This window comes from Durio zibethinus, chromosome 9 (assembly GCF_047325235.1).
Source record: "Durio zibethinus cultivar Kanyao isolate XHJ-2024 chromosome 9, ASM4732523v1, whole genome shotgun sequence".
NCBI classification, from domain to species: domain Eukaryota; kingdom Viridiplantae; phylum Streptophyta; class Magnoliopsida; order Malvales; family Malvaceae; genus Durio; species Durio zibethinus.
In genome coordinates, this window is record NC_143170.1 from 3,175,439 (window position 1) to 3,195,603 (window position 20,165).

A 20,165-nucleotide genomic window follows, 5' to 3' on the forward strand; every position below is an offset into this window, starting at 1 on the left:
TTAACTATTTGATTGAAAAGTACATCAATAATTATATGAAATAAATTTTCATATATATATAAATATTAATTATCATACTATTAACATTTTTTTATTTATCACCCATTAGACAGTTCCTCAAAGTAGGTAAATTACAGAATAAAAATTTATTTAACAATTTTAATATATTGTCACTATGCATCCATTATCAGCATGTTTGGAACTTGGCTACGAGCAATTATCCATTTGTAAGATAATACTAATAATATTAGAAATTTTAATTTCCAATGGCGCACGAGAATTTTAAAATTACCAATGTACATATGGGATTATACAAACCTAACGGCTCAAAATACTCCACGTTTTTGTCAAACCTGTAATAAGCCTCCGCCGTCGATTCAAGAGATGCAACGGTGATTTGGGTTCTTGACTTGTTGCCCATGGTTTTAAACTCTTCCGGCTCACACATTAGCAAGCCTGTACCGAGATTCAAGTCAATTATCTCACGATATTTTTGCGCTCCAATCAATTTTGCTCCTCTTAATCCCATCATTAGCACTAATCCACTGGCACCAAAAGCTAATTATTATATGCCCCAGAGAATGAATCAATTTACAAAACTGCCATTTTGCATGAAATTAAACAGAATAAAAAATCATATTCTTAGTCCATTTATTTGTATAGTTGTTTATTATCTTGATTTTCTTGTTTTTACTACTAAACCAAAAAAGAAAAAAAAAAAAAAAAACTCTCTTTGAATCCAAGTTTTCCCTGACATCTCTTGTTTTGTCTTTTTCACTCAAGGCTTCACTTCTTTCTAGTCTTTTCTTTTCTCTACTCTTTGTTTTTTCAAGTGGTTTGCTTTCTTGGGTAGTTGCAACTTGCAAAATCTTGGATTTAAACCCTGTAGTTTTGTATTACTAGCATCTTTATCTCTTTATTATTTTTTTTTTTAATTTCATTTTTATACTCTGTTAACAAAGCAAAGCAACCCCATTTCAGCAGATTAGTGTACCAAAGCTTTGAACTTTGCCTTTAGTTTCAGTCTCTTGATAAACCCCACACCTGCTGCTCAGTTGGGTTCTTTCGTTTTTCTTTTTTTTTTTTTCTCTCTCTCTTCATTTCTAGGTTGATGAATGCTACTTGCGGGTGATAAAAGAGAGTTACAGGGGAAAAAATGAGATCATACATTTATTTCTTGCTTCTCTTTCTTGCCTCTGGAGTTTCTTTCCTGACTTGTGGTTCTTTCCCTACTAATGAAGGTAATGAACTTTTTTTTTGTCTTTGGTTTTTTTTTTTTGTTTGTTTTTGCAGATCTTGATTGGTTTCTGGGAAAATGTGGTTGGTGATTAGAACTTTAACTGTCAATCTTGTGTTACATTGTGTTCTGGTTCAGTTCTTTTAGATTTATATAATTCTAGCTTCAATACTATAAGTATTCCTCACTGAGTTTGGAACTCTGGTTTTGTAAAGCTTGGGCTCTTACAACATTTAAGGAAGCTATATATGAAGATCCACATCTGGTTTTTTCAAACTGGAATACTTTAGATGCTGATCCGTGTGAGTGGTCTGGGATTACTTGTAATCAGGAGAGACAACACGTTATAAAGATGTAAGCATGATCCAACAACTTTTCATTCCATTAAATGGTAGATATCTGCACAGTTGATGCATTTTCAGAGCAGTCATATCTCTTCATGTGTTGCAGAAACATATCCGGTTCATTTTTGAAGGGATTTCTTGCTCCGGAAATTGGCCAAATTACCTACTTGCAAGAACTGTATGTGTTCCTTTTCTTATTTGTTCAAAATGATGCTCTTGGTTCAACTTTTTTCCTTCTCGGAATGTAGGGGTGAGAAAAAAAAATGAGAAAACCGAAAGTCAATTTGGAATTGTAATGTTCCGTTTGGTTTGAATCGATTTTTTTTTTTATTAAGTTCGGATGAGTTTTGATATTAAATGTATATATTTGGTTCAGATCGGATTTTGGATCAAGAAGTGAAAAAAAAAAAAAAAACGAACTGAATTATGTATTTTTCTTAATTTTTATATATATTTAAATTTTGATAAAAAAATTGATAATTTTATAACAAAATCTACTTAATATATTAAAATTTTATATTAAAATAATATATAAAAATAAAATTTTAAAATTTTAAAAATTAATAAATCAAATAAAACTGATAAAATTTGGTTTGATTTAGTTCAAATTGTTCAAAGGTTTGGTTTGGATTCGGTTGGATTTTAAAAATTCATAATTTTATATAATATTCGAAAAATCAAACTGAATATGATCCAATCTGAGCTGTTATCACCCCTATAGAATGTAACAGTTGACGCATAGTTTCATGTGTTTTGTAGAACTTTACACGAGAACAATCTGATAGGTATAATACCTAAAGAACTGGGCATGTTGCAATTCCTCAAAGTCTTGGATTTGGGAATGAATCAACTGACGGGTCCTATTCCTCCTGAGCTTGGGAATTTAAACAGTGTGATGAAGATGTAACCCAAACTCTATGTGTTTTGTTTCAAGGAAGTTAAGATATTTGGTAATTTATACCTTTTTTCTTATTTTGTTTTCTTTTGTTATCACAGAAACCTTCAGTCAAATGGGTTGACAGGGAGCCTGCCTGCTGAGCTTGGAAATTTAAAGTATCTTCAGGAACTTCTTCTTGATAGAAATAAACTTCATGGAACTGTTCCTGCTAATAGCAATTCAACATTTACAGCTAAGATACATGGAATGTAAGTAGAATATTGTGACAATGGAATTATTTTCTATTACGCTTTGGAGAGCAAGTCTATTTGATGAACTGCTCATTAGGAAATATTACCTGTATTCCTTTTCAATGAACACTTCTAGTCTCTACACATAAATGCCTACAGTATTATATCTGTTTGTTTTAATCCATCATCTCATAGCAAATTTAGTTCGAATGCTGTTCTTGGATATGATGATAATGATTGAAAGGGGATGGTGAACAAACAAGCTGGTAGAGTTGCTACTAGCATTATAATAGGTTATGCTTTTTCTTTTACTTTTTTCTTTTTTGGAGTTATGCATGACAATTGACATGCAGGGAATCAATTATAATAGGATGCTATGTCCTACTGTTATACGGTGCCATCTAGAGTTTTACTGTTGGATATGGCAAACTGTTAACAATGTCGCTTTTTTAACCCATAAAGCTGGTATTTTAGTTGGGAGTAAAATATCTTGGTATGGGATCATAGAAGTTGAAAATATTGCAGGCTTTTTCTATAGAAATTCTGCCACTGAAGTTAAATCATATTAATGTTTTAAAGGTGATTTCTAATAATTGTTCTCACTTCAGGTATGCTTCCTCACGGTCAAACTTAACTGGACTTTGTCAATTATCTCAGTTAAAAGTGGTAGATTTGTCCTACAATTTTTTGGTTGGAAGCATACCTAAGTGTTTGGAATACCTTCCAAGGTAAAATTTCTTTGCCTCTATCATAGGTCCATGCTGGCTTCTTTTTATCCAGTTGATTCATGTTTTCTCATATTATTAATGCAGCACAAGCTTTCAAGGGAACTGCCTCCAGGACAAAGATGCTAAACAGCGTCCCACCACTCAATGTGGTATGTATTACATAATCTTCCCTTAGGCTGTGGCATGGATGAATATTTGAAGAAAAATATATGTTTGTGGCTAAGTCCTACTGACTATTGTGATTACATCTTGAAGTGCACATGCTTCATTTGGTTCTAATCAAATAATTGGACCAAAATTTAAGCACCTGCTCTTCCATAGTTGAATTTAATATATCTTGCAGTTGCATGTGTAACTTGAAATTCATCAATTTATTTTCTTATCACACTTACCAATGCTAGCTGATGGTCTTATGGCCATTTAAATAATTCAATTTTGATGATTACACAGTTGACAGTAACAGTATTCCTTTTTTAGGTCCTCAGCCATCCGGAAGTCACCAAGCACCCAGCCCTAAGCATGGGCCTGCTGAAGAGGTTGCAAAGCATCAGAAAGCATCGAAACCTGCCTGGCTTTTAGCTCTTGAAATAGTAACTGGAATCATGGTGGGAACTCTCTTTCTTGTAGCCCTCCTTACTGCTTTCCAAAGATGCAATAGCAAGTCGGCAATCATAATCCCTTGGAAGAAGTCAGGGAGTGAGAAGGAACATGTGACGGTATACATAGGTTAGTTTGCTACAGGCATTAACTACTGCTCCTAAATTAACTTTATTAATGTATTCATTGAAGTAATATTGGTTAACATTGTGATTTTCTGCAGATTCTGAGTTGTTGAAAGATGTGACAGAATTTAGCAGACAAGATCTTGAAGTAGCTTGTGAAGACTTCAGCAACATTATTGGTTCGTCTCCTGACAGTTTGGTCTACAAAGGCACCATGAATGGTGGGCCTGAAATTGCTGTGATATCGCTCTGTCTCAAAGAGGAGCAATGGACTGGCTATCTTGAGCTCTATTTCCAGAGAGAGGTACTTGTTATTTCCTATAACAGTTTGACGAAAAGATTAATTTGTTGAAAGACGTCAAGCAGCTTGAAAATGCAAAAATTAACGAAGTTGGAGTAATTGGTTCTAAGTTTTTTGTTTAATTGCTATTCAGGTGGCAGATTTGGCAAGATTGAATCACGAGAATATAGGGAAATTACTAGGTTACTGTAGAGAGAACACTCCATTTACAAGGATGCTTGTTTTTGAATATGCATCAAATGGAACGCTCTATGAGCATTTACATTGTAAGCTTACTCTCTCTCTCTCTCTCTCTCTCTCTCTCTCACTCACATACAATGATAACATTTCTTTTATCGGCTTTAGCCTGAGTAATGAATTTTAATGCAGATGGAGAAGGATCCCAATTATCTTGGACAAGGCGTATGAGAATTATTCTTGGCATTGCTCGAGGACTCAAGTATCTTCATACAGAACTTGAGCCACCATTCACTATATCAGAGTTAAAATCTAGTGCTGTGTATCTTACAGAGGATTTTTCCCCCAAGGTTTCTCCTCACCTCTTGCCCTTGCATGTATGAGCATCTAATATTTTCTTCATGATCAGGGGGTACTTGAGTTAGGGTCATTCCTACCTTATCTAAGAAAAAGTATATACTGGTAAATTTCTGTTTTCGTACCCAACATACTTGGGGTGATGAATAATATGGTCTGTCCTGGTATCTTGCCGGTTGAAAATTTGAATTTTAGCTGAGATTCTTCTGATTAAGAACTTTTCTTGTGAAGCAGTTGGTTGATTTTGAAAGTTGGAAGACTATTCTTGCTAGATCAAAAAATAACTCTGGCTCTATCGGCAACAATGGCGCCATTTGTCTACTTCCTAATTCTGTGGAGAATCGTCATCTGGATATCGAGGGAAATATTCATGCTTTTGGCATACTTCTACTGGAGATAATTAGTGGAAGGCCTCCATTCTGCAAAGACAGAGGGAGCTTGATAGATTGGGTAAGCAACCTTTCTGAAATCCCCATTTTTAACGAAATTTCAAGTTCTTAGTATTCTTATAGACAAACATACTTGATGTTGCTGCATGCATTACAGGCCAGGGACTATCTTGAATTACCAGAAGTAATGTCTTGCATTGTGGACCCAGAGCTAAAACATTTCAGCTATGATGACCTCAAAGTTGTCTGTGAAGTGATAAGCCTTTGCATTCATTCAGACATTTCAAAACGGCCATCCATGCAGGAAATAAGCCTGATGTTGGAGAGCAGAATTGACACATCGGTATCCGTTGATCTCAAGGCATCTTCTTTGGCATGGGCTGAACTTGCTCTTTCATCATGATTGAGTTAAAGCTAACACACTGTACATCGAATACATACAGTTTTACCCTTTTTCTTTTATTCAATCTTTTTGATCATTGTAAATGCTGCATGCCAAAAGAAACATTTGGCTTCATTCATACTAATGTCCACTTTCATTGTATACCATTGGATGTTCAGAAAATTTTCTGAAATCGCATAATAGCTGATTAATTTGGTCGGTACAATCAGTTTTATATATGTAAATTAAGTTCATGTTGTCTCAACATGCACAATGAAATCGTTGGTTATGTTTTAGACATGTTGAGTGCATGCTTGTAATAATCTTTGAGAAAACTACTTTGCCTGATACTCTAACAGAACATGGCATATACTTGTCTAAAAATGATGCCCAAGACAAACCTCTGTCAGGTTTTCAATCTTCATCATTCCTATTTAAAAAGTATTCGAGAACAAAATATTTTAAGACATTTTTTCGTCAAATAGAATGAATAGGAATATCTTATTAGTTGCTTATGGTTTAATCGAATTTAAGGCATCATTTAGTCCAAGTTTATGCCAGGCGTAATGTGAGCTACTGTGAGCTGGACAGGACATAGGGTTGAAACTTTGCTACCAAATTTGGTAGAAGAACGATGAAACTGATGATCAAGATCTATAACCACATTCTTATTGTACAATAGAACATGGGAATTTATCATTTCCCAACCTCCCCACCAAGGAAAGCCAAAGATTGACAATGTGATAGTTTTGGGATTTTAGCAAGAGACTTCAAGGTAGATATAGCTCAATCTATCCTGATTCAACCTACAAGAGAATGTAGGTTTATTCCATCAGGCACGTGGCTGCAAATTTTAACCTGCTTGGATACATTTCCAATCTAGAATTTTACAAAGTTACATAATAAAATAACTTTAAAGTTTCATAAATCAAGCTATTTGGGTAACACTTTTACTAATTCCTAATTCATGGAGATGAATTCCAAAGGATTTAATTAAAGAACAATGACAAATAACCTGTCGCCCGCGCTTCCTTAAATGGTGCTTTAGAACACAAACCGAACAGAGATTCTGAGAACAGAGAACTACTAAAGAACACAAAAAAGACTAATTGTTGCCCTTGCTATTTGCCAACATGACAATAAAAGAGAAATGTCCTATTCAAAGATATCCAAAGGAGATATGTGCCAACTCAGCGAAAAAGAAACAGAGGGAAACCATGCATTATTCCAGCCACTCCAAAACATGCACTGTAGAAACGGTGGCATACCGTAGTTCTTTTTCCTCAATTGCTTCTGCCACATATAATTTCAGATGTAGTTGAACAAAATCTCTCCAAGATTGAGCCCATTCCAAGACAAAAAAATACATAGCACGCTAGTTAAAAAAATCATTACACATGACTTAACAAGTATAAGGGCTAAGGAACTTGTTATCGATATCTAGTTCTCAAGGAAAAATATAAATTAAAAGAAAGTGCCGTAAAGTTACTTATGCTTCGATCGGGAGTAATGGTTGTCATTTGGATTCCTTTTTCCACTAAATACCGCTAATGCTTTTCTGACAGGCGGCTGAAGAGGTGCTCTCTTATCAGTATGGTGAGTGAAGGCGTTCCCAGCCATGAAGAAATCATTATCCCCCTATATAAAATAGAACACATCTCTCAGCTGTAAATTAACAAGTGAAATAAATACATGGTGCAGAAACAAAAATCAAAATCACCAAAGAATTATTATAAAAAAATTATGAGACGAACCTGTTTATTTACTTTCTTCTTTGTTTTAGGGTAAAGGAACTTTTGGGGTAGCTGATCTTCACGCAAAATGAGGTTCTTGGTTATGGCATCCCTTCCACCTTGGGGTAAAGGCAGTGAAAACTGCACACAGCAATGAAGGTTTCTCAAAAGCATATCATTTTGTCAACAGCCAACCCAAAGAAAGAAACATAAGACTGTTGCCAGACCGCAGTGAAAATATAATAATCAGCAGAACCGTACTCAAAAAGTGACCGTTATCTTTTGCCCCCATTGCTTATGTAAATGAACTCACCTTTGTACCACGCAAAGTAATTCTTGGCCGATGGGATGCCAAAACAATTCCATTCTCACCAACAGTAACAGCTACCTTACGTAAAGTCCCTCCATTTCCACACTTGGGACAGAAAATTCTTCCGATTTCAGCAGTCACAGTATAGCAGGCATGACACTTCAGTATCCATCTACATACAGATATATATATATATATATATATATCAAGAATAACCACATATGCATCAAAATACTTAATTTTGACATGCCTTGATGATTGAAGTTTGAAAAGATAACTGACAAGCACCAGTACTCATATATGCGTTGAAGATATACCTGTGCAGCTGCCGAATTTGCATTCCACCAGGTGCTAGTAATCGTAAACCCATCTGCAGAAGAACATTTTGCATAGCGAAGTCCCCAGTTACACAAGCTACACTGGACTCAGATAAGGATCTCAGCATCCAGCTCTGCTCGCTGCTAACATCATCTGCATATGAGGCATCAACAGTTTCATTGGTCTGACTTGACATCTCCAACTGGTGTAATTCTTCATGGACCAAGTCCACCTTATCTCCTTCAACAGCAAGATTCAGATTGTCATCTGACACAGCTTCCTCCACTGTGGTCTCTGCTTCTTTTGCTTCTCGAAGCGTCCTCACTGAATCTTCTTCCAGCCTCATTTGTTTTAGGATTGAAGAAAGATCTCCATCACCCTTCTCATCCTCTGCCCGCTCAGCCTCCTCAGAAATCCCATTTCCAGAATTAGCTTCTTCAGCACTTTGTTGCAACAGCTGATCAGGGCCACTTGAGTCTTCAACATTGTTCTGATCCATGCTTTTACCAATATCTTCTTGACAATCTTTCTCCAGTAATGCCTCATAGTATTCCCGCTTAGCTTTCCTCCGAAGATATCTCCTATGAGTACTTCGACTTACAGCAGGTTGCCAATCATCACCGTTATCATCAAACTGTCCCTGAGATGCATCAATCCCATCAGCCACCATCTTTTTCCCTTCGATTTTAACCTCTTTTTTCTGGGGTAAATATCGCCTAGGCCTCCTAAAACCCTGTTCATCGTCCTCTTGATTCTCAGAATGCGTTTCACCCTTTGTTTCCACCAACCCATCTTCAGAACGGTTATCTGAAGCGACAATGTTCATATTCAAGTCTTTCAAGGGAAGGATTCTTGAGTTAGAGTTCAATCCATCTTCAGCTTCCCGTTCGAGTGCTTCCCACTCTTCCAAATTAGGAACATTAGAGCCCCATCCAGGCAAGTCCCTTTCAGGCAGCCTTTTTACATTAACAACATGAACAGGGGGAGGAGCATCCCTAAGATGATTTGTTCCATGAATCTGAGACTCCAATGTATATGTCAGGGCAATCAGTTTGAGATCAACATCCGAAAGAGTCTGCAAATCACCAGTTGCCCTCGCAAATTTGATAACTACAAGATCAAATAAAACACTCAATTAACAAATGCCGTAAGAATTGGAAATTGAAGTTAAAAGTCAATACCTTTATTGAGGGCATCGGGAGAGGGCTCCATGGAATCGATGGATACAGGCATAAAGGCTAAGCGGTGGCGAGAAACAGGGTCGCGAATTTCCGCGAGGACTTCGGGGACGGTAACGAACTTGTCAGCGGAGTTGTTGAGCTTCTCTCCACCTTCGATGACGGCGTTGGCATCCACTACGGCCACCGCTATTCCCTTCGTGGATTTGCAGCTTTCGACGAAGAGTTGGCTTGTCGCCGTGGTTTGGTTTTGAGCTTGGGGCTTTGGTGGTTGGCTCTTTACTACGTTGCTCCAACATGATGTCGGGTTCAGGGTAAGGGCGGGGGCTCCGGACTCTTCCATGTTTTGGCTTAGAGAAGAGAAAGAAAGTGCGAAGCTCAAAGTCTAAAACCCTAGATAATGCGAGGAAGGGAAGCGAAGTGTAATCTGAACGATATCGTTTAACGAATATATAATTTTCTAGGGCTTTTTATTTTATTTTATTTGGGTTTAATTTTTTTTTTCTAATCATTTTAAGGCTGTATTTTTTCCCGTTAATTTAGTACATTTAATTTTTTTTAAATGTTATACAAAAAATCAAACTATAATTAATTTAATATAGGAAAAGAGTTCTCTCTTTTAGGAATATTAATCTTATTTTCAAGGAACCAAACTTTTCATCTCAATAAAAATGAATATTATATTATAAGTATAAAAATTAGGACGGAGAGGAAAATTATTTTAAATTTTTATTAGATATGAAAATAAAGATGGATAATATAATATTTGTTTCATATTTATATTATATATATATTTATATATATTTAATAAATAATTTTTTTATTAAATAATTTAAATTATTATTTTAGATTAGTTAGAATTAATATATTTTTATTGAAAAATATATATTAATAAAAAAATTACTTAAATATACAATATATAAATAAAAAATATTAAAAAATAAATATAAGTTTTTATTTTTTAAAAAATTTACGAGTATGAAATTATCTATACTCATTAAATATCCGTAAGAATAGAAATGAAAATAAATTTAAAATATCTATGAGGTATGGATATGAGAATCGATTTAATATAAAAATTTAGAAATGAAGATGAGAATGACGAATACTCTACCTACTTATACCTTATCCATTGACATATATACTCTTCTTATCAATTTAAAATTAAAAAAAAAATTCAAGATGAACTAAAAGAAAGAACAATTAACCTATCTTTAAACAAAAACCATTTCATAAAAATCACCCCAGTGATTAAAAGCAAGGGGATAGGGAAAATTTTGAAGAAAAATGGGATGTAAAAATGGTGATCCCTACTCATAATTTAACCTTTCAACAACATCACTTTACGATGAAAACCAACCCTAATCCAACCCAAGTTCTTCTCAAACATAAAAATTTGATTCAACAACATCAGCCAAGCCCTTTTTTTGACAGCCAGATTTATTGCCAACATTTCAAGTTTAGAGATTTGGTAACTGTAGTTTACGTTCAATATATCAGCTCTGAACTACTAACTAAATTGATGATTATGGCAATTGAAAATTGTTCCAGGCCCCCAATGCATGGTTTTTAGAAGTGAAGAGTAATGTCAGTGATCCAAGGTTAACTTTAGCTTTTCAGAGAGCTCGCCCTTTGACAATGTCAAAGCTCATTTCAGTCGGATCAGTCGCTTGCAATTCAACTTGAACACCGTCTAGCTCTCTTCTGAATCTATCCTTGGAGCTGGCATACAACATTTTGCTCCTCACCCTCGATGTGTCAGGAGACCTATAACCAAAATTATAAAACAGTTATTAACACAGAGATTATGGCTATGAAGACCACAATATGAGAAAGATAAAATAATATTGTAAATATTAAGATTTGAATTTTAAATATGTTAAATGTTAACATATAAAATTTATTACGTGAATTAATAAAATTAAATTTCAAATTCATATTATGTATTATTTTGGATAAATAAAATCTAGTGTCCAAAAACTTGTTGTGAATGTGCATTAAAAAAGCATGTAGTTGTTGAAATGTTGGTACCATGCAATGAAGAAAATTTTGCTTTTCTGGCAACTTTCGTCAGTAGTGAAATCAAAATCATGGACGGCATAACGGCACTCATTAGGAGGCAAACTTGCTCTTAAATCTTCATACTTGTCGCTGGCTCCACCTAGCTTCTCAACCACAACCTGTTGGATCTTATCTTCGATTTTGAAAACAATGAACCTGTAGCTTCTCTTTGCTTTTATTTCCAAGAACCTCATCTTACATTAATCGTTCACAGCCATTCGTCTGCCCATATCCCCTACCAAATATAAGCATTGTTTGAATTGATTATTCACCTTCATAAATAACCAACAAAATATGTAAAAAAAATCATAGAATTTAAATATAGGGCAAAACTAATGTTAGGCTTGTTGGTCCTTGCCCTTGGAGAGGCCTGAAGTCTTGACCCGCAATGGGGGGGAGAATTTCTTGTAGGATGTTTATAATTTGGTTTTAATTGAATTAATTGATTTAATTTGATTAATAAATTGATGATTGAATTAAATTCAATTAATTAGCGAAAATGATTCAAAGAAATTTTGATTTTCAATTAATTCAGTTCGAAAATCAAATTCATTAAAATTTTAATCGAAATATAACATAATTCAAATATAAAATGAAAAATATATGAAATTGATCATTTTATTTAATAAGTTATTAGAGTTTTTAACATGATATTTTAATATTTTATTGAATAATTTTATTTAATTTGTTTAAAATATGAGAAATTAAGAGTTTGAAATATAATTTAACTTAAATGTATTTATTATTCGATTAATCAAAAAATTAATTGAAATGATCAAACTATTTGATCAATTAATTTTTTAAATTAAAAAAATTGATTCGATTAATGAAAATAAAAATAATATAATTCACTTAATTCAATTTTGGATAATTAAATTTAAAATTAATCAAATTGATTGAATGAACACCTATAATTTAAAAAAAAATTATTATAACCATCCATAATCCCTTATGAGTGTCTTTAAGAAATCTAATTGCTCATAAAGAGAAGGGAAAGGGAGAGAGGGAAGAAAACAGACCATTTTGCCACCAATGAGAGAGGGGGCCTTTGTGAGATGTGAAGCAGTTAAAGGGAGAGGGAGAGGGAGAGGGAGCAAGAGGCTGAATGATGGTCTGTGGAGAGTAAAAAGAGAAAAGAGATCCTTGTTTTTAGGGGTTATGAGAGGTGAATTTTGGTTTTAAGAAAGGAGGGAATTTGGAGGAAAAAATTGATGGTTTTGTTTGCTCTATGTTTTGGATATGACTTGCCATGCTTCTGTTTTGTCAAGCTTTTGGTATATCCAAAACTAAAAGTTGAATGTTCAGCATTTCAGTAGTAACAGTGAGAAAAAAATTTTTAAAAAAAATATTGGTTTGAAATTGTAGTGTTTGAGGTGATTTGAATTAATTTTTTTATTCAATTTAAATTAAATTTAAATTTTAAATATATATTAAATTCGGATTGAAAAGTAAAATATCGATTTTTTCGATATTTAAACAATTTATAATACCATACATTATTGAAAAAAATTAAATTGAATCTAAACTAATTTAAACAATTTAATTAATTTTTTTCATCTCTTTATTTTTATCTTAATATTTATATAAAAAATACTTATTTAAATATCATATGATCAAATTAAGTGTTTAAAAATATAAAAAAAAATTATAATATTATTTTTATATATTTAAACTTATTTATTTGATTTAAATATATTATATATTTATTATGTGGCTTATTAATAATATTATAAATGTATAAATTTATGCATTTATATTAAATAAAAAAATTTAAAATAATATATCAAAACAATTGATATCGATATATATCATATTTAAAAAAATAAATTAAAATATTATATTAATAATTTTACTTAAGAGAGTAAAGTGCAAGTTTCCAAGTACAAAAAATAATGTTGGAGCAAGTAGCCATGGAATCAAAATCTTATAGCTTATAGCTTCATTTACAAAACAGTACCCCAGCATGTGCCCTCTTATCTATTCATGCAATCAAGAATTTTATGAAAAGAGTTGTTAGAAGTAGATCTAATAATTTGTATATTTGTATTGAATAAAATATTAAAATTCGTATATTCGTGTTATATTTTATACAAAATTTAAATGTTATAATTAGTATTGATATAAAAACATAATATATATTTTTAATTTTATTAAACTCATATATAATAATTATTAAAATTTTAAAAAATATTATTTTTATTTTTTTTATTCATATCGTATCATTGTATCATATTTTAAATTATCAAATTTACTCAAAAATTCAACTATCATAAAAAAGTTGCACTACTCTAATTAAATTAAGTTTTTTGTTAATTCTCACTTCAGTTTCATGTTTTATCAAAATCTCAAATGTTGAAAAATCAAATTTAAATGATATTTCTGCAATAAAATATATTTTATTAAAACTGGATGATTCTTTTTGTTTTTATTCAAAATTTGGATCACCATCAAAAGTTTATGCCCTTTTATCATTTGAGGAAAAGCTACACAGCCCAAGTATTATTTTTAATCTTATCAAGTATTGTTAAAAATCATTAAATATGAACATTGTTTGTAAGTTTTTTATAAATAAGATAATAATTAGTAAATAAAAATATTATAAATATTGAAATATAAAATTTAAATTTATTAAATATTATTTTTAAAATTATTATATAAATTAATTAAATTAAAATTTTCATTCCAGTAAAGGTAATAAACTGGAGAATCTAGTAAGAAAAGGTAATAAAGTAGAGAATCAAACAAGAAAGGAAAATGTATTAACTATGTGACCTGACAATTTAATCTCTCTCGTTCTTTGAGATGCAAGAATATTGAAGCATGATCTGGTAAGGCCAGTACCGGGCTCATTCTCTGAGTTTCCAATGAAAAGAAACCACGTAATAAATTCAGTAATTGCAATAGTTTTACTCACAGTCACCACCAGCACTGAACCAAATCCCAACTTCAAAATTTCAAGTTCCCACTAAAATGAAATGTCCGTCACTAACCAAATATTAACCCCATCTCCGTCAGCAGCCATCTAACGGAAACCGTTAACTCCTCTATAAAATCCCACTCGACCCTCTTTTACCCCCGCCTTTTTATTTTCTGTAGTATATTTTTCCTCTCCAACTTGCTGTTCCTTTCCGAGAAAATGAGAGAAATCCTCCACATCCAAGGCGGTCAATGCGGCAACCAGATAGGGGCCAAGTTCTGGGAGGTCGTATGCGGCGAGCACGGCATCGACTCAACGGGTCGATACCATGGCGACTCGGGTCTCCAGTTGGAGCATATCAACGTCTACTACAACGAAGCAAGTTGCGGCCGCGTTGTTCCCCGGGCGGTGTTGATGGATCTGGAACCAGGCACCATGGATAGCATCAGGTCCGGTCCGTACGGACAAATTTTCCGACCTGACAACTTCGTTTTCGGACAGTCAGGAGCCGGAAACAACTGGGCTAAGGGACACTACACGGAAGGAGCCGAACTTATTGATTCCGTTCTCGACGTCGTCAGAAAAGAAGCCGAGAATTGTGATTGCTTACAAGGTAATTATTGCATTTTCTTTTACTATAATAATTTAAAGGTAAAAGGATAAAGAAATTTAAAAAAAATTAATAATTATTTAAGTTTATGATATTTTATTACAATTAATTAAATTTTGAATTTTTTATTTGAAATTAGTTGAAACTTTAATCATATATTTTTATTGAACCTTTAAATATTTATTTTCATTTAATTAAGTCATTGGTTGGACGGAAATAGGTAACAAATTTTCTTCTAATAAGGGTTTAATTATTGAAAATAAATGTTTGAAGATTTAATTAATTGAAAAAAAAAGGTTTGAATAATTATTAAAATTTAATTTTATGGTTTTTTTAACCCTTTTGCTTAATTTAAAGGTTCCTTAGGTTAATCTTAAATTTGGGTTGTTTGGTTACAGGGTTTCAGGTATGCCATTCTTTGGGAGGAGGAACTGGTTCCGGAATGGGAACGTTGTTGATATCCAAGATAAGGGAAGAGTACCCGGACCGAATGATGCTTACCTTTTCGGTGTTCCCATCCCCTAAGGTTTCAGATACTGTTGTTGAGCCTTACAATGCAACACTCTCAGTTCATCAGCTAGTGGAAAATGCGGATGAGTGTATGGTTCTTGATAATGAAGCGCTCTATGATATCTGCTTCCGTACCCTCAAGCTCACCGCTCCAAGTTGTAAGTACTTTTGGTTTTCTTGCAAATGAAGTTTCTTTTGATTTGTCTTACTTTGTCCATCTAGTATTTACTATTTTATCTGCAATAATTTTCCAATCCAAACTAGGAAGAAACGACTTTCTGGTCATGGGGTGGCCCTGATTGTCGTTCCATATGGAACTTGTTGCTTCAGTTTTGTGTCTGAATTGGCGATTTCAATATAAGATCCATAATCTTTTCATTTAGATTTCACTTTGGGAGGGTTAAAAACTGTGAAGTATTAGCCCGTTTTTCTCTGTACTTATTGTGAGGTTGAATGAGCCATATGAATCTTAGATTCTCTTCTCTGTCTTTGCTCGTAATTGCACAGATACAGTTGGGATTCACATGGGTATTACTTTCTAGGGCATTTTACCTAAGATTGGATTAAGATTTTGGTTGGGCCATTTTGGGATGTCTAGGAAAGTTCTAAAATAACAAGAGTATGGCACTTATAAGCAAAATATTATAATAGGAATGACACATTGTTCACTAACCAGTAATCGCTATGATTAGTTTATGATAAGGTTATCATCGATACTAACATTTTAGTTAGCTACTGGATTATTGGCACTGTTTTCATTGATGCAAGAGTTATTCATTTGCAAAAAAATACATTGGTGATTTCACGCAGGTCCTACTTTCATAGACTTTGGCCAGAATATGGTTGATATGTTGTTCTATGCTTAAATAATACCTTCAGTTATACTATAGTCATGCACTTTAGCAAATGGGGCTTTCTATTTGACATGTGCAGCGTATAAAGCAGAGCAATTAGTTTTTGGATCTTTAAAAAACAAAAATAAATATAAAAAAGATTTGGGGATTTTCAATTTGATGCAACAATGCAAGCCAACAACTTGGTCATTTCGCATTTCCTTCATTTTGTATGGAAACTAACTTGCACTATTTGATGTTCAGTCGGAGATCTCAACCATCTAATTTCTGCCACCATGAGTGGTGTTACATGCTGCCTTCGCTTCCCTGGTCAGCTTAACTCAGACCTCCGCAAGCTTGCTGTAAACCTCATTCCATTCCCTCGGCTACATTTCTTCATGGTTGGTTTTGCACCTCTCACATCTCGTGGTTCCCAGCAGTACAGAGCCCTCACCGTCCCTGAACTTACTCAGCAAATGTGGGATGCCAAGAACATGATGTGTGCGGCTGATCCTCGACATGGTCGATACCTCACAGCATCGGCCCTGTTCCGTGGCAAGATGAGCACAAAAGAGGTTGATGAGCAGATGATGAATGTGCAAAACAAGAACTCATCATACTTTGTTGAATGGATTCCAAACAACGTGAAGTCCACTGTTTGTGACATACCTCCTAATGGCTTGAAGATGGCAGCCACATTTATCGGGAACTCTACTTCAATCCAGGAGATGTTCAGGAGGGTCAGTGAGCAATTCACTGTCATGTTCCGCAGGAAGGCTTTCTTGCACTGGTACACTGGAGAGGGGATGGATGAGATGGAGTTCACAGAAGCTGAGAGCAACATGAATGATTTGATCTCAGAGTACCAGCAATACCAGGATGCAACTGCAGATGACGAAGAGTACGAGGAAGAGGAGGAATATGAAGAGGCTTAAAACAGATGGAATAATGCTTGCCCCTTGTTCATCCAGCTTTTAGGACATTTGGATGTTTTTGTTGTGCTTTAAAACATTCTTGCTTATGTGGAATCTGTTGATGCAATCTCGCATTGCATGTTTCTGGTGATCGCGCTTGTGTTTGGAATATTTTTATTATTTGAATTTTCTTTTATTAACCTCTTGCATTGTGGTAAAAAATAACTATGATAACTATTACTGTGACTAGTGAGGAATTGAGAAGAAATCCGGTTTCTGACACGGGTTCATTCTTCAAGTTACTCGTGGAAGAATATGACCAACGTGGTACTGTCCAATCTCTAAGCCAAAGCATAGAGGTTCTTTTCTAGGTTTTTCTGGTTTAGGTTTCATAAACTAATTGACGCCCTTGAGGGTTTGGGTGATACGAAATAAATTGCCATCTTAAACTGGCATTTCTCCAAGTTTTTTTTTCATGATTTGGAAAGCACGAACAGAGTCTAAAAGCTTATGATTGGCAATACTCTCAAAAACATTAGAATAGAATAGCAGAACAACAAAAAAGAAGTCTGGTTGCGACCAAGTAATTCAATTTCATATCAGCATTATGAAACCAAGCTCAATTTGAAGAGAAAGAAAATGTTTACTTAGGAACAATAACATATGTAATTTTCATTTTCTAAATGAATTCCACAGCACTTCGAGATCTACATTACCTCCTGAAAGTATAATTCCTATTTGGTCGCAATCCTTCCAGGCAGGGTTGTTCCTGAAAGTATCAGATAAGACAGCCGCAAGGCCGGTGGCTCCACTTGGTTCCACTGCAACTTTAAGAATCTCATAACAATGCCTCATTGCTTCAACTATCTCCGTATCATCCACAGTTATTATGTCATCAACAAGATCTCGTACTATGGGCCTAATCAATCAGAAGGCATATAATGAGGGAAATGCATAGACAAACAAGTACATGTAGTTCCTAAAAGCTATCTGTGGTGGTAGTGTGCCATATACAAACAAATGTTTGGAAAGAAAGGGTAAACAAACAACTGCAATGCACTAATTGAGAAAAGAAAATATCTACAAACTGGGTATACATTCTGGACACATCAACAAGACACCATGGAATTGCCATTACCAGGTGAGTTCACCAAGGGAAGCTCTCAGCCCATCAGCTACTGTATTTGTTTCAGGTAAGGTTACAATTCTACCAGCCACTTTTGATTGAGATGCATCATCAGCTCCCTTTGGTTCAGCAGCCAAAACTCGAATGGCCGGATTGATGGACTTGGCAGCCAATGCCACCCCTGATATCAAGCCGCCTCCTGTAGTTTTTCAATATTTATTTATAGTTGAGAAAAAAATAATCGTCCAAAAAAATGACAAATGACGATGATGCAGGACGAAAAATCATAAAATTGACAGAGAAAGCTGCAAAAACAAACCACTTATGGGAACTATTAAGGTGTCTATGTGAGGGGCTTGCTCTAAAAGCTCCAGGGATATGGTACCCTGCCCACTGAAAAAGATATTCATGTTATCTAATTCACCATATAACATCAAATTATAACAGTCACAGCTTAGAAATGCATAATTTATAGAAATGTTCAGTGACTACCTCATAATGCGCCCATCATTATAAGGATGTATAAGAACAGCCCCAGTTTCTTGCAACACCTTGGCTGCAGTTTGCTCCCTTGACTGAATTGTTGCCTCACTCCATATAACCTGACCACCATAACGCATGACATTCTGAACTTTGCATTGCGGAGCATTTTTTGGTATAACTATATATGCAGGGATACCGCGTAGTTTTGCGGCCAATGCCAACGCAGCAGCATGGTTACCACTAATTTTGAAGGATGTGATCAGGTATATTCCAATAAAATAGTAAGGGGGAAGAAACAAAGTAAGATTGTTGATGACAAGGTATAGGTCATAGATGGGCTTAGCGCAAACCTGCTATGGGTTACAACTCCTCTAGCAGCCTGACGGTCATCAAGTGAACATATAGCATTGCAAGCACCTCTGAATTTGAATGCTCCCCTGTTAAGCAACATATAGCCGAAGTCTTAATTTGGAGAGCAAGAATAAAAACAGGTAACAAATCATTACAATTTACCATTAACTTGTTTCTCACCCCTTTTGGAAACATTCACACTTAAAGAATAACCTCCTTCCAGAAATAGCATCTAGAGACTCTGAGGTCATGACTGGAGTTTTGTGTATGAAAGAATCGATGCGTGCTTGTGCTTCTCTGATGGAGGAGAGATCAGCAGCATACTTCTCCTTGTTTATTCCCATCTTTATGCCGCCAAATTAAACAAACCAATTGCAAATTGGATAGAACAGAAACATATCAAACAATTTCAGAAACTATTTCTCTTTTCTTGACAACAGCTTTGTAATATCTATAAACACAAAATACAAGCACAACCCAATTAACAAAATTAACTGTAATCATAGAATTCCCATCTTCAACTATCCAAACCAAAGTTCTGTTACCTTGAAAAATGACCATCTCAGTATAAAAAAATGCTCTTTCTTTTACATATTTTACTTGGATTTTGGTAACTGTTTAATGGGTCTAATGTTTTAGGAAAGGAAAGGTGGAGAATGAATCCATAAGCATGAAGAAGAGAAGATAAAATCTAAAAAAAATGAACTTCAACGACTTACAGGACAAAACTTTCAGAAAGATACTTGCCTTAATCTCATATGTTTCCAGTTGTTTCTGGTGGGAGAGTAAGCAAATACTAAAAGACTAAAATGAATAAGTCGATGAGGAATGTAATAGCTTCGTAATATACGAGGACACTTTGCACAAAACATATGCTTGGGATTTTGTTTTTTCATCTTTTTAAGCAATTAGGTTAGGGTTAGGGAACTCAAGACCCGTCCCGTTTCCATTTATTATTAAATAATAAATTTTATTAAAGAAATAATAAATCATATATTTATTAAAGAAATAATTAATTTTATATCAATTCGTTCGTTTCATATTCGATGTCAATAT

The 20,165-nt window shown here is 34.2% G+C and overlaps 4 protein-coding genes and 1 pseudogene across 11 annotated transcripts; 2 read left to right on the top strand and 3 right to left on the bottom strand.

Annotated features, from left to right (window-relative positions):
- The first annotated feature begins 762 nt into the window (after window positions 1-762).
- LOC111306353 (putative LRR receptor-like serine/threonine-protein kinase At1g63430) lies at window positions 763-6,061 on the top strand. Its single transcript, XM_022904248.2, has 13 exons — window positions 763-1,241; window positions 1,453-1,591; window positions 1,688-1,759; window positions 2,341-2,484; window positions 2,578-2,727; window positions 3,318-3,437; window positions 3,522-3,586; window positions 3,915-4,163; window positions 4,258-4,463; window positions 4,594-4,726; window positions 4,830-4,987; window positions 5,229-5,444; window positions 5,541-6,061. Exons 1-13 carry the CDS (start codon window positions 1,157-1,159, stop codon window positions 5,784-5,786), a joined length of 1,983 nt encoding a protein of 660 aa, XP_022759983.2. The 5' UTR covers window positions 763-1,156; the 3' UTR covers window positions 5,787-6,061.
- A 345-nt stretch (window positions 6,062-6,406) lies between these two features.
- Window positions 6,407-9,675, bottom strand: LOC111306337 (RNA-binding NOB1-like protein). 3 transcript variants are annotated; one of them, XM_022904236.2, is made up of 6 exons: window positions 9,308-9,675; window positions 8,126-9,236; window positions 7,812-7,980; window positions 7,520-7,639; window positions 7,255-7,403; window positions 6,407-6,571 (listed from the first exon to the last, which is right to left on the bottom strand). In XM_022904236.2, the coding sequence occupies exons 1-6, from the start codon at window positions 9,645-9,647 to the stop codon at window positions 6,523-6,525; spliced, it is 1,938 nt and encodes a 645-aa protein (XP_022759971.2). In that variant the 5' UTR covers window positions 9,648-9,675; the 3' UTR covers window positions 6,407-6,522. The 3 variants fall into 3 exon arrangements, with proteins under 3 accessions (XP_022759971.2, XP_022759978.2, XP_089621613.1); XM_022904243.2 differs by lacking the exon at window positions 6,407-6,571 and adding an exon at window positions 6,607-7,058; XM_089765487.1 differs by lacking the exon at window positions 6,407-6,571 and having other exon boundaries at window positions 7,015-7,403.
- Window positions 9,676-10,844: 1,169 nt separating this feature from the next.
- LOC111315566 (actin-depolymerizing factor pseudogene) lies at window positions 10,845-11,071 on the bottom strand (annotated as a pseudogene).
- A 3,371-nt stretch (window positions 11,072-14,442) lies between these two features.
- Window positions 14,443-17,349, top strand: LOC111306364 (tubulin beta-9 chain-like). Its single transcript, XM_022904259.2, has 3 exons — window positions 14,443-14,895; window positions 15,291-15,560; window positions 16,500-17,349. The coding sequence occupies exons 1-3, from the start codon at window positions 14,502-14,504 to the stop codon at window positions 17,168-17,170; spliced, it is 1,335 nt and encodes a 444-aa protein (XP_022759994.1). The 5' UTR covers window positions 14,443-14,501; the 3' UTR covers window positions 17,171-17,349.
- Window positions 17,350-17,722: 373 nt separating this feature from the next.
- On the bottom strand, window positions 17,723-20,030 carry SR (serine racemase). 6 transcript variants are annotated; one of them, XM_022904277.2, is made up of 7 exons: window positions 19,829-20,030; window positions 19,290-19,453; window positions 19,109-19,195; window positions 18,768-18,998; window positions 18,595-18,668; window positions 18,288-18,474; window positions 17,723-18,068 (listed from the first exon to the last, which is right to left on the bottom strand). In XM_022904277.2, the coding sequence occupies exons 2-7, from the start codon at window positions 19,451-19,453 to the stop codon at window positions 17,822-17,824; spliced, it is 990 nt and encodes a 329-aa protein (XP_022760012.2). In that variant the 5' UTR covers window positions 19,829-20,030; the 3' UTR covers window positions 17,723-17,821. The 6 variants fall into 6 exon arrangements, with proteins under 6 accessions (XP_022760012.2, XP_022760016.2, XP_089621614.1 ...); XM_022904281.2 differs by having other exon boundaries at window positions 19,857-19,997; XM_089765488.1 differs by having other exon boundaries at window positions 19,290-19,560; window positions 19,857-19,994.
- Between the last annotated feature and the right edge of the window lie 135 nt (window positions 20,031-20,165).

Excerpts from the sequence above, each read along its gene's own strand:
- SR (XM_022904277.2), bottom strand. The coding sequence starts at position 19,453 with ATGGGAATAAACAAGGAGAAGTATGCTGCTGATCTCTCCTCCATCAGA. Across the intron at positions 18,475-18,594 it reads CTTAATAGTTCCCATAAGTG|GAGGCGGCTTGATATCAGGG; the intron begins GTTTGTTTTTGC and ends GAAAAACTACAG. Across the intron at positions 18,069-18,287 it reads TCCCTTGGTGAACTCACCTG|GCCCATAGTACGAGATCTTG; the intron begins GTAATGGCAATT and ends CTGATTGATTAG.
- LOC111306364 (XM_022904259.2), top strand. The coding sequence starts at position 14,502 with ATGAGAGAAATCCTCCACATCCAAGGCGGTCAATGCGGCAACCAGATA. Across the intron at positions 14,896-15,290 it reads GAATTGTGATTGCTTACAAG|GGTTTCAGGTATGCCATTCT; the intron begins GTAATTATTGCA and ends GTTTGGTTACAG. Across the intron at positions 15,561-16,499 it reads CAAGCTCACCGCTCCAAGTT|TCGGAGATCTCAACCATCTA; the intron begins GTAAGTACTTTT and ends TTTGATGTTCAG.
- LOC111306353 (XM_022904248.2), top strand. The coding sequence starts at position 1,157 with ATGAGATCATACATTTATTTCTTGCTTCTCTTTCTTGCCTCTGGAGTT. Across the intron at positions 1,760-2,340 it reads ATTACCTACTTGCAAGAACT|AACTTTACACGAGAACAATC; the intron begins GTATGTGTTCCT and ends TGTGTTTTGTAG. Across the intron at positions 2,728-3,317 it reads ACAGCTAAGATACATGGAAT|GTATGCTTCCTCACGGTCAA; the intron begins GTAAGTAGAATA and ends TTCTCACTTCAG.
- LOC111306337 (XM_022904236.2), bottom strand. The coding sequence starts at position 9,647 with ATGGAAGAGTCCGGAGCCCCCGCCCTTACCCTGAACCCGACATCATGT. Across the intron at positions 7,981-8,125 it reads CAAATTCGGCAGCTGCACAG|ATGGATACTGAAGTGTCATG; the intron begins GTATATCTTCAA and ends ATCTGTATGTAG. Across the intron at positions 7,404-7,519 it reads AGAAGAAAGTAAATAAACAG|GGGGATAATGATTTCTTCAT; the intron begins GTTCGTCTCATA and ends TATTTTATATAG.